Source organism: Crocodylus porosus, unplaced genomic scaffold, assembly GCF_001723895.1.
Source record: "Crocodylus porosus isolate Cpor-Errol unplaced genomic scaffold, CroPor_comp1, whole genome shotgun sequence".
Taxonomy (NCBI): domain Eukaryota; kingdom Metazoa; phylum Chordata; order Crocodylia; family Crocodylidae; genus Crocodylus; species Crocodylus porosus.
In genome coordinates, this window is record NW_017728910.1 from 22,632,634 (window position 1) to 22,648,633 (window position 16,000).

Sequence of the window (16,000 nt, forward strand, 5' to 3'; positions counted from 1 at the left end):
GAGAGCAGAAAACACGGCTGATCTCAGAGGACATCCCAGTCGCAGGGGATGCCGGGCCAGCAGGGAAGAGGAGGACAAGACAGTCCAACACAGAAGAGTGCCAAGGAGCTAGAAAAGGCCTCCTGGAAGGGAAGAGGAAACCCAGGAGGTATGAGGGAGGGCTTGGCCTCTGGAAAGTCCAGCCTGGAAAGAGTGGGAAATCTCAGGGGAACTGCCGATTCAGGTCCAGAAGGAAGGTGGCAGCCCGGGACTCTCACAGGAGAGGCTTATGCCGTGAGGCCGTTTCCATCCCAGTTCTGCTCGGAAAAGGCGCAGACTTTGGGATGGCTTTATAACCTGGACTCCTATTCAGGCCCCCTTCACCATGGTATAATAGCACTATGCTCCTAGCAGTCTGAAAAGAGCCCCTACCCAATAAACACCACCCTTGTTCATCCGCAGCCCCCGCTCCTGTACTCATCCCCCTGCAGAACGGAACAGGGCTAACCATGCAGCGACGAGGGAAGTGATCCCAAACCGGGCACGTGGCCCCACGGCCCCACACTCAGGAAGAGCTCAGTCCCTACCCTGCCCCAAGAGATGGTCCAGGATGCCCCCAGCTCAGCCTGCGTGACACCAGCAGAGCTCAGCCTTCCCTACCCTCCCAGCCCGGAGGACGGGGGGAAGGATGTTGCTTTTGCCCTATTACACATGCCTACAGTGCTTACCCTGGTCCTCCTGCCGGCTGCAAGCAAAGGATTCTGCCGACTGTGTCACCAGGCGCAGGTTTTGTTTAGCGACGGACGTGCCTTTTCTGCACATGGAGTTTAGCAACACACCCTCCTCTCTGCTGGAGCAAAGGAAGACCCTTAAGGGCCCCACATTAGCAAACCTAGTTACCCCTACATACTGCTGAACCCTCCTTCAACCCAGGACTCCTGTACTGTATATATTGCAGCTCGTTTCTTCCTTGCCCTCAGAGTGTACACACACACACACTATACATATAGATATGGGTATAGACATACATGTATCTATACACACACAGATATTTATCTATATACCCACATGCATATACATCCGCACAATTTTATATACACACCCATTTTAGAAATATATGCATACATTATATATATATATTATATACATACATACATGTATGTGCACATATATAAAAATAATATGTGTATGTTTCATGCAAGCATTGCGCACGCGCACACGCACACACACACACACTGCAACTGCCCCTAGCTTATCATTTTTTGCCCTTGCCCCAGTAATGTATGCATGGTAACCTATAGGTTATGTAGCATATGCCACTGGATGCAACCCCTGCCTCACAGTATATGGTATATACTGCTGTATGCTTATCCCAACCCTACTGCTTATATATAGTATGGCACCCCCTACAACAGAGGTGGCCAACCTGTAGCGTGCATGCTACAAGTGGCATGCCTAGCCTTTCTGTAGGGTGCACGGCAGATCATGGAGGGGGCAGGCAGCAGAGCAGCAGATAGGACAAGGAGCACAAAGCAGAGCAGCAGAGCAGGCAGCAAAAGCAGAGCAGTGGATTGGGCAGGGACAGGACTCGGGGAGGGTGAGAGACTAATGCATGGCATACCTGACAGAAAGGTTCCCCCCACGACCATACAGCAATAGTATCAAATACCCAAGCTGCCTCCAGTCTTTATTTGGTCTTTGTAACAGATTCAGGTTCTGCAAAAATGCAATTTTTTTTTAAAAGAAGGATGTTTCTAGGCCATACAGAGGCTGAGAAAAGCTTCCCTGCATGGCTCTAGTGGAAGCTCCTGGGAGCAGGGACAATCTTACACAGTTTGATAGGATTCTGATCATGTAAGAGTGCCATTGTAGCCCTGAAGGTCCAAAAATTACATGAGACAAGGTTTTCTTAGGGAAATATCTTTTATTAGACCAGCAAAGTACTTGGAATAGAGTTAGAAAATATCTTTTGAATGCAAGATATTCTTCCTCGGGTCCCTTGAAGAAGAATGTCTTGCATTCAAACTTGTCTAATTCTATCCCAACTACATACCTGGTCCAATAAAAGATATCCCCTTAAGAAAGGCGTCTCTCATCAAAAACTGACCAGGGTGCCCCCCAAGATTCAGGAGGCACTAGTCACTCGTGCCAAGAGCTCTAGGTGCTACTGCAGTGGGAATGAATGAATGCCTCGATGAATGAATAAAGGACGCAGCGATGTCTTCCTGAGTCTGGCAGCAGCCTGCAGCAGCTCTGTGAGATGGCACTGTGCTTCCCTTTGTCTCAAGCCAGCATTCCTGCCAACAGCCAGGTGGTGAAATAATTAGGCTGAACATTTGCATTCCTAACGTGCATGGTTCCTGCCTACCCAAATCAAATAATTGTAAAGACAAATAGGAAACTTTTTAAAGAAAAGGACTGAAACAGCATGGGTTCTGAAAGCACATGGCAGCATTCTTCTGCTTCCGAATGGAAAAGAATACATTTGCCTGAAATTAGATATGTGAGTAACTATGCCACCTTTACGCACTTTGCCTGACACTGCAGGAATCCTTTGTTGGCCGCTCAAACTGGTTTTCCACAAGGTTTGTACCCCCTTTCAGCTCTGAAGACAACATACACAAGAGTCATCCCATCCAGAAGGAATAAAGCATCATCGGGACAGAAAGAAAGAGACAGACGTTTCAGCAAACTACTTGGCTGTTTTGTACTGATGAAGGAGATCTGCAGCTACAGAGAATAAGGGAAATAGCTGTATCTTTTTAAGTGCCAACTGGGTGACCTTATCCTGTCCAGCTGCATGGATTTAAATCAAAGGGGAAGCAACTAAAAACAAAACACTGGCAAAAATAAGGGGCAGTATGGCTCCTTGGGGAAGCAACAGGGAAGGTAAGACTTGGGAAATACTCCCAAGCTGACAAAACTTTTCTGTCTAGGTCTAACCCAAGATCAAAGTTGTACTGAGACCTTGAAGAGACTAGCACAGCCAAGAAGTTGGGAAGAGTGGGTTGTCAGCAGCTGCTGGTTGAGGGTCTCTATCGGAGACTAAATGCAGTCAGCTTCTCCAGCCCTGGAGACAGAGGGACCTGGACCATTTGGAACAGACCCACACTTGCAAGGAAAAGTTTAGGCAAGGGACAGTATATGCATATAGGCCTCCGTTGCCCTGGCCCTTTCCCTTGCCTACATACCTGTGGGTGAATAAATTATGCTTTGCTTTCCATCACTTTAACTAGGGTCACAGGCCCCCAGAGAACAGGGCCTTAACGTATGGCCATTGTGTCCTCAGTTGGGAGAGGATCAACGAGAGCCATTTCCAGATAGTGATGCCTGGTAATGTCTCTGATGGCCCAGAGCTCCCGAATGGACAAAACCACCAAAGTGCACAAAGACAAAGGTACGGACGCCGTTTCTGCCATACAGAAGAACAGATGGGAAACAGGAGGCTGCCCCGGGGGGCCAGTCCAAGGGCAGCTGGGCCCTGTCTAGGTGCGCACCATTTGAAAGAGGTGCAAGAAGTCCGGCTGTCACCCTACGGGAGCACTTGAGAGGGACTGGAAACTCACTCTGCCTTCCCCTGGCTAGATGGTTGCTATGTGCCATATGTCAAAGCACTGCTGCCAGGAGCACTGTGTCCCAGACTGCTCCCTAAGCATTTTTCTCTTGGGAACATCACTTCAGTCTTTGCTTGAATTCAGCTTGAGCGAGCTGCTCCTCACCCAGGTGCTAATCAACCAAAGACATGAGAACAGGCCTGCAATGGCACTAGCTGTGTCTGCAGGATGGGAAATGTATAACCAAGAGTCGCTGGCATTTTGTTGGCTGCAGAGCCCACGCAAGCTCACCGTGTCTCCAGCTGCCTTCCTGTGGATCCTGAAAAGGGAAAGATGTGAGCTGAAGAGCAGGGGATGCTACAGGTGGGGGATCTGGGAGAAGATCTACGTCACCGGTGTCTGGGTCCCATCAGGCAGGAAAGGCTGATGCCAAGTACCGCTGCACCCTCTACCCTCTGTGCCACGTCGATGGGGCAGCAGCATCTTGAGGGCAATGGCATTCAAAGCTGCCGACTGAATGACATGAGTAGAGACGTGACCTATACCACCACTGGGACGACGCTTTTGTTTTCGGCCCACGAGCACTGCTTTTGTGTTGTGCCCTCCCTGCAGCCTGGTCACAAAGCACCTAGGACACTATCACATGATACTGGAGCTATTGTTCGTCTGTAGTTTTTTGATGATTTAGCTTAGAAATCAGAAGCTGAAGGCAGGGCATGTGCTGGTGAGATCATTCAGCGTTTTTGTGCGAGGACTACCGGATCTTTCAGCAGCTGGCAGGTTTGCCTCTCCGAAGTACTAAAAAGCAGTTGTTTTCTTGGTTTCCACCAGCTAGCAGATGTAAGGAACATTTCTCTGCTCGTGGGATGAATGTTTCCAAAGGCTTCCAATGCTTCGTTGTACATCATAAACTAGAAGTCCATCAGAGTGGTGGGGTGGTAAATCCCATCCGTCCATTGCCAGGGGTTTTGCCCTGGAAAGCTCACGATGTGTCCAGTGGCCCATTGGTAGGATGTAAGATAAGGACTCCTTGGAGTTGGTGGTTGGATCTGACGTCGGGGTTACGCAGCCTACATGGGTTAGTTGGTTTACGGTGCAGAACAGCTCTGCTGGCAGTGGTTTTATGGTTGTGAGGGAGGATAAAATGCTCTTGTGCAGTGGCACGGCCTTGTAAGATGTCTTTGTGCTGTTGACTGATGGATGTGGAGTGGGTTTTACACCCACAGCAGTCTAGCCTTGCACCCACCACGTTCCTCACCCGAGACGGTCTGCGGGCAGTCGTGGTCAGTATAAGGGCAGAGAGCTGATTGAGCCAAGGATGTTAACAGCAGCAATCAGTAGGCAAGTTTACTTCTTCACTAGCTTGGCACCTCTGCTGCCTGGCTGCTGAATTTAGCCTTCTCTGTTGAGCTAAAAAACTTAAAAGAATTACAATTTTCCTTTCAGTTCCCTAATGAGAGGGAAGGCAGACCACAATCTTTGCCTAGAAGAGGCAACAGCTTCTTTAGGACAGTGGGAAGTTATGAGAACCAGGGATACAGGTTGTCTGTTTCTCATTGGGAAATGGAAAAAAAAAAAGCGGGGGGGGATTTTTCCTTTTAATGGGGAAACACGCAGATTTTCCATTTTTGCAAAGAGCTGTCTGCAGGCTGGCAGAGCTCCAGCCTGCAAGGGGCTGGGGGGAGCGGGGGGAAAGCGATTAGGCAGGGGACTCCATGTGCTTGTGCACAGACACATGCACAGGGCCGCCAGGAGCCGGGAGAGCAGTTCCCGCAGGCGAGTCCGGCAGTGGTGAGGGGGGATCGAGGGAGGGATGGAGCTGGGCAGGGCTGGGATGCTGCTGCTGCCCAGCGTGGGCAGTGCGTGGGGCTCAGAGCCCGAAAGCGCGGCTGCAGGGCCCCGGCTGAGCGTGGGACAGGGCTCCGGGCAGCTCATCCAGCGGGGCAGGGGGGCTGGGGCTGGCTCCCCGCCGCTGCGCGCAATCCCGGAAGGGGCAGAGGAGGCACATGCCCCCCAGATTTGTGCACGGGGCAGCTGCCCGCTGCAGGCCCGCCCCGCAGCAGCAGCATATGCCAATAAAATTTTGTGTTCAATTGATATATATATATAGAGAGAGACAGAGAGAGATAGTGGCGCTTCATTTCAATTGCAGCTCTGAGGTTGTTTAATCAAAGAATTTGTGTTTTTATCAGAGAATTTGTGATTTTTAAACAGAGGAAACCAGGATCCCTGATGATAACCTTCATTTCTATTCTGAGAGCTGTGATCAGATCCACCATGCGCCCAGCTGAAGATCTTGGTCCGGACACCATATGGCTTCCATGGGTCCCATACGAATGAGGAATCCAGACAGCGTGGTGTCGCCTGGGTGTGCAATACAGTTTTGAGAAGGATGAAACGGGGCAGTTATGGCACTGCTGGACAAAAGATGTATTAGTTGATCCATGGAGTCTTTAACTGGAGGCTTGAGGCTGGAGTGGGAGATGACTGCTGTGTCACCGTCTCCCTTTCCGTTCTCCCAGGATCCTGCTCAGTTTATATTAAGTAGCAGGCCTTGTATGCATGGTAGAGGGCCTTGTATGTATCATGACGACAAATATGTTATAGAAGTATTAACAGCCTGCTTACACTAATACAGAAAAAAACGTTAGCTTGTTACACACACACACGTATGGGCCAGCAGAACTACAGAGGGGCCCCAGGTGGTTTTAAACTAGGTGGTATTGATGCAATGAAGGTCAAAGGCCTCATCCAAAACCAGATCAAAGATGGTGGTGGGCTTGTGAGTGGCCAACCTCGCATTCATCATTACGAGCTCTTTATCTATATGACAGCACTTAATTAAAGACTAGATTATGTCTTTATGTAAAAGAGGGGGGCAGAATTAAGGTGCCACAGGCTACCTAACCTACCTCAAGTGTTTTACTTCGCAACCTTAATCAGTGTTCTTTTAACTGGATTAGGCTATGCATGACCTGGTCTATTCTGCTAATCCAGGATAGGGATAAAAAGCGTAGCCTGTCTACCAGTATGGATCTGATTCCAACTGGTGTATGAGTTGGTCATGGAGATGGAAAATGAAGAGGGACAAGAAGACAGGGAGAAGATACCCCTCTACCTGGGACCTCTTGAAAGTATATTAGCAACCTTTCACAGAAGCGGGGTGTTGCCTGCTGTGGCTCCCCTGCCTTACCTGCAGCAGCTAAGGGTAAGCTGTGTTTTGTGTTGCATGTGGGTTGACAGTAATTTTACAAACAGTTTAGATGATGGATTAGCATAGGATAGCTTTAGATAGGGATGCTCCTGCCTCAGGCAGGACTAGATGACTTCTGGAGGTCCTTTCCAACCCGACTCCTCTCTGATTTCTGCGATCAACAGGAAAGAGAGAGACCTGAGGATGGTGGCAGGAGGAAAGAAGGACCGGAAAGAAGGAGAATGGGAAAGAGGCTACAAGGATTGAAGTAGGCCCCTCTTCACCCACCCAGCCAGATCGTGCTTGGAGGCGGCCATCCCATTACATGAGCTATGCTGGAACGAGACAGTCTCTCCCCACCCAAACTGGACCTTGCTGGGGTGTGACAGTTCCTCCTTGCCCCTCTGCAACGGGCTGAAGCGGCTTGCCTTCTCACTTCCCCGTCTGGACCGCGTTGGATAAAAAAAGAGGACAGAAGGTGACCTGTGGTGAGCAGGCAGAGGAGGACGTGCCCTCCAAAGGGCAGGACATCCCTCAGCTCGACGGCTTCTTAATCAGGGGAGTAAATCCCATGCAGATGGGCTCACCCAGCTGCTGTGAGGCTCCCATGGCAACTGTTCTTCTGCCTTTTGATATTAAGCAGCAGAAAGTGCACCCGACAAGGACCTGTTAATCCGCTGATGCCTGAAAGGGAATAAGGTGTTCCACCGAGCTCACGTGGCTGCTCGGCCTTGCGATCCAGGGGAGGGGAGGACAGCCTTGTAGCTGGAGAACAGGCTTCCCCTAACCCATGCCGCAAGGCCGCTCACAGCCTGTATCCCGCGGGGGATGCTCGCTCCCGGGGAGGCAGCCTGGGGCGCCCTGGAAGAAGGGGGTTTTAGTGCCAACGCTGCAAGCAGAGCTCTGCAAACAGGCCGCTTCATCCAGCTGCGCCAGAACAACGTTTCACTGCAACCCCCCGCCCCCATGGCTTCACGCAGCAAAACATGCAGCTTCCTGCCCATGGGGGAAACGATGAACACCAATTTCCCCCGTGTGAAAGTTAGTCAACGCATAGAGAAAGCTCGTTCTGCCCAGAGCAAAAACCAGCTGTTTTCCTCTAAAAGCTGAAGCGTGGAAGGTGACGAGCGCGGGACAGGAGGAAGTTCGGTTCCTGCTGGCGGCCAGTAGTCAAGAGAGAGGGAGGAAAAGAAACTCTTTCCCTTCTGTCCATCCGAGAAGGGCTGGGCGGCTTCTGGGAGGCCTGCGCCCCTCTCTGGGCCGACTAGGCTCACCAGGCGGCAGGGAACCCCACAGCCCCCCTTCCCGCCCTGTGTCCGGCTCTTCTGCCGGGCCGCTGCGGCTTGGCCGAGCTGACAGCTCCCTCTAGCGAGAAAACCCACCCCTCGGGCTCGCGGAGCGCCCCGGGCAGCTGCGCCCAGTTTCCATTTCGCTTCCGCCTGTTCAACTTTCTATTCCGACGACCAGCGGCGGGCGAGGACAGGAAGCCCGGCCTTTTCTGCTTCAAAGGGGCAAAGTCTCTGATGAAAACCCGCGTCTTCCTGCTATTAAAAGGGAATGCCGCGGGCCCCCGCAGGCGGCCAGCGGGCAGCTCCTGCAGGCAGGCGGCGGGGGCACCACCACGCTCGGAGGGTGCACGTGCGCCCGCCTGCACGCGACGCGTCGCCGTGGCCCCTATCCCCACCCGTCCCGCCCTAGGCGCCCGCTGAGCCCGGTGCTTTTCTGATATGTTTGCAGCGTTAAAGCAATGTGGAAGCCTACCGATGCCCCGCTGCCCGCAACCCCGGACATTTCAACCACCTATCCATTTGGGGGGGGGTCACGGGAAATCAGAGCCCCCCACGCCCTCGGGTCCAACACCGAGCAGCAGGCAGTCCCGCCTCTGGGCCACGCCCCGCGGCGGTGGGGGCGGAGCCTGTGACCCCTCCCGCATCCCGGCGGGAGCGGCCGGGCAAGCCGGGGCCTGCCAGCCGCGGGGTGCGGTGGTCGCGGGCCGCGCCGGGCGCCGAGCGGTCGCGCAGGAGGAGCCCCGCAGCCCGGGTAGGTGCCTGGGCAGGGAGCAGGCCCTGCGCCCCCCCGGAAGGCCTCGCCGAGGGGAAGCGGCAGCTTCCCGCCCGTCGCAGCGCGGGAGGCCGCGGCCCTTCCCCCTCGCGCCGGGCCCTGGGGAGCCCCGGAGCAGCCCCGCGCCCTGCTGGCTGCCTCGGCTGCTGCTCCTTTCCGGGCCCTGGCCCCCGGCCCCCTCCCCCCTCTGCTCGCCTGCGAGGCGGCCCGGGAGAGAGGGCATTTTGCGCCTGAAAGCTGCCTAACATCCCCCAATTATGCAGCTGGCCCCATGAAAGATGCACCAAAACCCCCCTGGCTTCTCGCCCATGCTCTGACCATCTGCTACAACAACACCCCAGCCCCAGGGACATTCAGAGTCAATGGCCCTGCAGGTTATAACCTATTGTTCCCTGAAGGGCCCTGGATGGCCCTGCAAGACAGCAGGTTTGCTGGGCATCAGGTCTTAATGTGGTTGAAGGAGACAAGCGTGGGGGGGGGGGAGCAGGGACATAGCTTTTCTGGGCTGCGGAGAGGCACAGAGGTCATTGCTGGGTGCGGGTGCCATAGCTGGTCTGCGCTTGGGCGCGCATGTCTAACTTCCTTTGTGCCCACAGAGTGTGACCCCCAACGCTGAACAATGGGGCGGCCCCGCAAAGACCCTGCCAGTGCGTCGTCCCCTCGGCAAGCTGCAGCTGTCCCCAAAGCGACCCCGGCTGCACCTCGTTCCTCCGCCTCGTCCCAGGCCAAGGCGACGCCGGCAGCCACTCGACCGAAGAGCGCTCCAGCCGCCAGGAGCGAAGGCAGTGGCCGGAGGCAGCCAGAGAGGGCAGCCAGCGGCACCGCCGCGAGCAGAACCAGGCAAACCTCATCCCAGCCAAGTGTCACGGCAGTGCACGGCAGCGACGCGGGAGATGCCCAGAGGAGCTACAAGGCATCAGAGAGGAGCCCTGCAGCGACAGGGAAACCTCCCTCCACCAAAGGAAAAGCACCTGCCAGCACCGAGCCCTCCTACCCGGGAAGGAGCCAGTCCAGCCGCTCTCAGGCCGTCTCCAAAACCCAGGACAAGGCCAGCAAGTTTCCCTGCCAGCTCACGGGAAAAGAGATACAAAATGTGGAGGAGGAAACCCGGGGCCAGCGGGACAACCCCAAGTGGTACGAGTGGCGGGAGAACCGCATCACGGCCTCGGTGGCGCACAAGATCGCCAACAGCAAGTTTGTCAACAACAAGACCTCGGAGGTGCCCCAGTCTTACCTGAAAGCTGTGGTGAGCTCGGGCTCCAGCGTGCAGACACCAGCCATGTCGTGGGGCACCCAGAACGAGAAAGTGGCGGTGCAGGCTTATGAGGAGCTCAAGTCTAAGTCAGGCAAGCTGGTGAAGGTGGACGACTGTGGCCTCTTCATCCATCCTGGGAAGGAGTGGATCGCGGCCAGCCCCGATGGCGTCATCAAGGAAGCGGGTACAGAGAAAGTGCTGGGGCTGCTGGAAGTCAAGTGTCCCTACAAGCACAGAAACAAGACGGTCAGCGAGGCCTGCAGGGACAAAGACTTCTGCCTGGAGAAGGAAGGAGACTCCTATGCCCTGAAGAGGAACCACGCCTACTTCACTCAGGTGCAGTGCCAGCTGGCAGCCGCGGGCCTCAAGAAGGCCGACTTCGTTGTTCACACCAACAAGGAGACGGCCATTGCCCCCGTGGACTTCGACGAGGCGTACTGGGACAAGACAGTCCCCAAGCTGGAGAAGTTCTACACGGAGGCGGTGATTCCTTACCTGGAGGAGAAGGGAAGCCCCTCGGTCTGGGCTAAGGAAGAGTGAAGCGGTAAGGATGTGCTCTGGCCAATGCCCTCTCCTCCCCCGGCCCCAGCTTGGGTTGCAGTGCTAATAGAATAAAACGTGGACCTGGGTTTCCATCATTCTTGGCTTGCTCCGATTCTGCACCAGCAAAGTGCTGAAGGACCCCGCTGAGACTAAGCTCTCCCTGGTTAGCTTATGAGGCCCACGGGGCAGGACTCGCCCATCTCAGCCTCCACAAGGCTGCACACCTACGCATTAAGCATGGTTCTGCCCCAATTGCAAAACATGGCATTGGCAATTCCTTGGGACTGCACCCTTTTCGCAACAGACCACCCTACCTGGCTGCTGGCAAACCCCACTCCCACAGAAAAAAAAACGGCCTGTTCCCAAGCCACCATCTGTTTCTAAAACTCGGTACCGGGACATCAGACTCAATCTCTGACTAAAACAGCGTTGCCTTGTAATCAAGCTGGGCGTGGGGTTTATCAGAACTAAACTGGCAGTCTAGTCCTTCTGGGAGTCCCCACTCATCTCGCAGCTCTGCCAAACGTCCAGGCTAGGATTGCTACTAATGACCGTAATCACACTGTGTCATGAGTAATTAAGTGCCTTATTGTCACCTTCAGCCCAGGAAGTATCACCATGTCCACCATCTTTGTGGCTTCACCATGCCATTTCCTTAAAAGCTTCAGCAACTAACTGATTCCTGCCATTACTACTAGGCTTTGGTCTTCCACATACCCCTGCTTCCAGATCTATTGTTTCAGGCTGCCTGCAGACTCAGGAAGACAGAGTAATGCTTAGAAGGTTAATTAAGCAACCAGGAAGTCCCCAGAGGCTTCTTCGGAAAGAAAGCTTGTTTCTTTGTGGCTGGCTGTACCAAGTGTGTCACGGTATGTGAAGCTGGCTCCCGGCTTGGCATTGTTTGTTAATTGAAATGGAAGCCCCAGTGTCCGAATAAAACGTTTGCTTTGGGCAACTTGTTTCCGGTCATCTTTTCTGGAGCGAGAAGTCATCTTGGGGGACAGAGGGGCTCATTGGCGGGGACCAGCGTGTGCTCACGGAGAGCAGCGATAGTTTCTAGGGTCGGAAGGGACCTGAGTAGATCATCTAGTCTGACCCCCTGCCATGGCAGGAAAGAGTACTGAGGTCAAACAACCCAGGCTAGGTGATTGTCCAGCCTCCTTTTGAAGCCCCCAGGGTAGGGGCCAGCACCCCTTCTCTTGGAAGTTGGTCCCAGACCCTAGCCGCCCTGACCGTGAAGTAGCGCCTCCTGATAATGACCCACAACTGAGGAACCCTGCCATTTCCCATACCGTCTCCACACCCAGGGCAGTGGGAGGCCATCAACAACCCAAGTGTGCTTCCCAGCGAGCGACAATGTCCCAGACTTCACCCCAGCCCCAGATCTAGAAGTCCCGCCTCCGACGGCCTGTCCCACCTGTAAGCCAGTCCCAGAGTTCACCTGGCAGGTACACCCCCTACCCTCTCATAGCCTTGGTTTTTAGCGCCCAGATGACTCTTACCCGGGACAGTCTCAACCCGTCACTGCTGTAGCATTTCCCCTGCTGCTTCGCCAGCTCCACGCCCTTTGCTAGTCATTCCTTCCGCCATGCAGGGAGGCTGGCTCTCTTCCAAACGCTGCAGGCAGCCACTTGTTGCACCCACTAAAGAGTTTACTTCCCTTCTCATGCCTGCATCCTTCAGGAGCCAGCGAACCCTCGAGAGAACTGCTGTCAGAAGAAAAGGTCCAAGCCCCCCACCACTCTCCCCTACAGCAAGGAAGGGGACTTCCCCCAAGACCCACAAAACCATGACAAGGCCACGGGGGCTATGGCAAAGATTCTTTATTATATACACTTCACTCCAGCCACACTCCACAGGGCACAGACCAGAAATGTGCTATTTTACAGATCAATAAAAAGTGACTAAAAACTAGAAAAGTGTAAAGCACTTGAGGGCCTCGGCTTCCTGCAGCAGGAGAGGGGCGCAGAGGAGTGGTGGAGCCATGGGGGAAGCAGCCCCCGCTCTCCCCACAAGTGGTCCCATGGCAACCAGATGTGCAAGTAGGAAAGATCCCGGTTTAGAAACGGGCCCGGCTTTGTGGCGTTGGGGTCCTTTCGACCCCCGCCCCACCCCGCAGGGAGGCCCAGCACAGTTCCTCGAGGTACAAGAGGCAGAACAGAAGGTAGAACCACGGCTAAACCCCACGTCTCCCGTGGAGAAGCGCACACAGCACAGAAGGCACATGGGTCTGGGTCTTTGGAGCGGCGGAAGGAAAGGAGTAGAACGTGGGATCCAATACTTAGTGCACGTGGACCCCGTGCCGCCCAGCGAGGGCGACAAAACCAGACATCCCGCCAAGAGACTTGAGGGCTATCCCATCCAAGGGCAGCGAGTTGCATAGAAGATGAGACTCAAGGCACAAGCCCCCGGTCTGGAGGTATGTGGAGTCTCACAGTTTCCCCGGGGAGGGGAGGGTGCCTCGCTGGCCACCAATGTGGAAACTTGGAGGGAGGGGGCTGCCTGGAAGTAGAAACCTCACCTGCTTCCTACTCTCAAAGCTTGTTTCCCCGTGAGCCAGCAAACTTTGGGGACAGAAGCTCCCCTTTCCCCGAGTGCACAAGGGAACAGCCAAGGAAAGAGACTGATCCCAGCCCTCCCTCCACAAAGCTTGCTAGCCCCTTCCCAGACCCCCCCGGCTGCATGCCGCTTGGCTCTTCTGCCAGGAATCCCTTGTCCCTCTTGTCCAGGGACTCCAGTGCAATTGGAAAGTCCAGGCCGGGACCCCAGCCGACAGCTTAGCAACAATCACTCAGTAATTTCTCTAAAAGTGTCTGCTTTACAGATTATTTACAGTCTCTCTCCAACACTATTTACAGTAACTGCACACTGCCCCTTCCCCTACCCTGGAGCTGGCAACTTTGCTCAGATCAGAGGGAGCAACCCCCCTGCAGACTCCAGAAGAAACAGGTCTGGGGAAGGGGGCATGTCAAAGCTTCGGCCCAAGCACCTTGAACACAGCACCTGCTGAGACTGGGCTCTTACTTGTTAGGTGGCTGCCTCGCCGCAGGAGGCTAGGCAGACAGCCACTTCCCTGCACTCAGCGCTGCTCGAAGACACCCAGCCCAGAGCCGGGCAGAGGGGACAGCTCCCCTTCCCCACTAGAGCTGCCCCTCCAGGGCCCCGGAGCAGGAAGCTTCTGCTCTAGTCAGGGCTACATCTGCTCTGTTAAAAGACAACTTCAGTCTGGGGCCATCACAGGACACCTCTCACCAGCCCTGCAGAGACTTAAACAGGCCGTCAGGGCCAAGGAACAGGCCTGAGCTGCAGAGAGGAGCAATCCACTGAGATAAGGGTCAGCAGCCACCACACCACACCACGCCACGCCCCAGGGGAACTATTTGGGCTAGGCTCTTCCAGGCTACCGGGGGAGGCGCCGAGCCGTGCTCCAGTCAGAGCAGGGTTGTCTGGCTGGCCTCGTGCACTGGCTTCTCCTGCAGGCCCCCCTCAGCGCCTGCAATGCAGCGGTAACTGCTCCCTGAACGCCACAGCCCGGGGCGGGGAGAAAGGTGGTTTCTCCTGAAGCCAACCAGGTTCCTGGTGCTGGGAGCGCAGGGGCTGTGTCCAGCACAGAAGCTCCCCTGCCCCAGCAGCGCAGGCCCTCCCCAGCAGTCACCGGGCGTTGATTGTCTAGCCAAGTTGGGCTGCAGTCTTAGAACGACGGGGTCCCCACGCCCTCGCGCGCGGGGACCGCTCAGTCACAGAAGCGCTTGCGGGGCACCGTGCGGGCCCGGTTCGAGCGGCGGATCTCCTGCTTCGCGTCGCGGCATCGCTGGCAGATGAAGACCTCAGGCACGTTGGACTTGCGGATCTTGGCGCAGGAGAGGTGGATCCAGGTGGTGCACTCGCTGCACTCGATCATGGGCCGCCCCGCGAAGGGCTTCAGGCAGAAGCAGGTGATCAGGTCCCAGGCGTCATCCTCTGGCGAAGAAGAGACAGACCCCAGTCAGACGACGGTGCCCCCGCACGCTGATGACTTGGACGGAGACAGCGAGGGGGAGGGGGTGCAGCGTCCCGAGGGAGCGCCGACTCCCACGCATAGTCGGACAGCAGCTCCAAGTCAAACCCCAGCCCCTTCCAGCCTGGCCACGCTCTCCACGTGCCCAGCCCACCCGCCGCTGGAGGCTCTAGGCTCTCACTCACCTTCTGCTTTGGTGTTGGGAGCTGCTGTAAACTCCCCTGATGGCTCTGGAACAGAGAAGAGACATTTAGCTTGGCTCAGGGGGTTCCCATTACATTCCACTTTGGTCAGGCTGTTTCCAAGCCTGCAGAATACAGCCCTTGGCCCAAAGGAAAGGGAGATCCCGAGCCCCAAGCTGCTCCACAGCACCCCCCATTTCTCTGCACTTATAACAGCCTTCCTACCCCACTCCCTCTACAGTGGTGGCCAACCTGCACGAGGGGCCCAGGCAGAACAGGGAAGGGAGAGGCAGCACAGGGGCAGACAGGCCGGGGAGCAGAAAGCAGAGCAGCACAAAGCAGGAAACGAGCAGCAGCAGCAGGTGAAGCAGCGGAAGGGGACGGGAGTGGCACTCGGGGAGGATGCAAGTCTGGTGCGTGCCACACGTGCCGGAAAGGCGGCTCTCCAGCCCCAGGGAGCTCTTCCTGCAGGCAGGGATGGCGCAACATGCCCAGCTAGGACAGGGCAACCCGGCGCGCCGCCTGACACCACGAGAAAAACCCTCGCGCCACACATCCCGTGGGCTCTCCCAGCACGAGCTAGCTCAGCTTACCGCGAGGCTGGGCGCTCGCTGCGCCGCCGGCGTCTGCTTTGCTTTGGTCCGAGGCGTTCGAAGAGCTGGGGCTGCTCTCCTGCCGCTCCGGCTGAGGGTCGCCGCCAGCTGGCGTCTCCGTCTCTGGCACGCAGTCCTTTTCCTCCTTGATGGAGGCTTCCGCGAGGGACGCGGGCTGGGGCTCGCCAGCCGGGCTGACGGGGGACTCCACGTACTCTTCCTTCACGGGCGGCGCCGGCCCCTGCGGCGCAGCTGGCTCTCCCCACTGAGGCCGAGCATCCCCCGAATGCTGCGTGCCCGCCGGTACCGCTTTCTTTTCCGTTTCCTGGTCTAAAACGAGCTTCTTCGCAGGCGGTTTCTTCTTCTTGGGTGGCTGGGGCCGGGCGCTGTAGAAGCTGGGGGCGAAACCGTGGCAGCCGAGGAGCAGGCTGTCCACCCCGCCCCTGCGCCTGGCGCTCCTGCTCTTCCCGTCGTCCGGCAGGACCTGGCACTCGGAGTGGGACGAGGCCCAGCTGTCGCTGTCCTGAGTACTGCCCGTGCTGTTCTGGGGGCTCATGCTGCCGCCGAGGGCCCAGGGCTCGTTCTGCCAAGGAGACGGAGGGGAAGAGACGCCGCTGTGGCCCCAGAGCCGGCGGCGCAGCGG

At 56.0% G+C, this 16,000-nt stretch overlaps 2 protein-coding genes across 4 annotated transcripts; one reads left to right on the plus strand and one right to left on the minus strand.

The window, feature by feature from the left end:
- The first annotated feature begins 8,664 nt into the window (after window positions 1-8,664).
- Window positions 8,665-15,248, plus strand: LOC109308501 (protein FAM71E2-like). Of its 3 annotated transcripts, XM_019532829.1 has the most exons (3): window positions 8,665-8,766; window positions 9,384-10,586; window positions 15,236-15,248. In XM_019532829.1, exon 2 carries the CDS (start codon window positions 9,407-9,409, stop codon window positions 10,580-10,582), a length of 1,176 nt encoding a protein of 391 aa, XP_019388374.1. In that variant the 5' UTR covers window positions 8,665-8,766; window positions 9,384-9,406; the 3' UTR covers window positions 10,583-10,586; window positions 15,236-15,248. The 3 variants fall into 3 exon arrangements, with proteins under 3 accessions (XP_019388374.1, XP_019388373.1, XP_019388372.1); XM_019532828.1 differs by lacking the exon at window positions 15,236-15,248 and having other exon boundaries at window positions 8,666-8,770; window positions 9,384-11,536; XM_019532827.1 differs by lacking the exon at window positions 15,236-15,248 and having other exon boundaries at window positions 8,666-8,766; window positions 9,384-11,536.
- Window positions 12,392-15,960, minus strand: LOC109308502 (PHD finger protein 13-like). The gene is made up of 3 exons (XM_019532830.1): window positions 15,358-15,960; window positions 14,768-14,812; window positions 12,392-14,545 (listed from the first exon to the last, which is right to left on the minus strand). The coding sequence occupies exons 1-3, from the start codon at window positions 15,911-15,913 to the stop codon at window positions 14,319-14,321; spliced, it is 828 nt and encodes a 275-aa protein (XP_019388375.1). The 5' UTR covers window positions 15,914-15,960; the 3' UTR covers window positions 12,392-14,318.
- Between the last annotated feature and the right edge of the window lie 40 nt (window positions 15,961-16,000).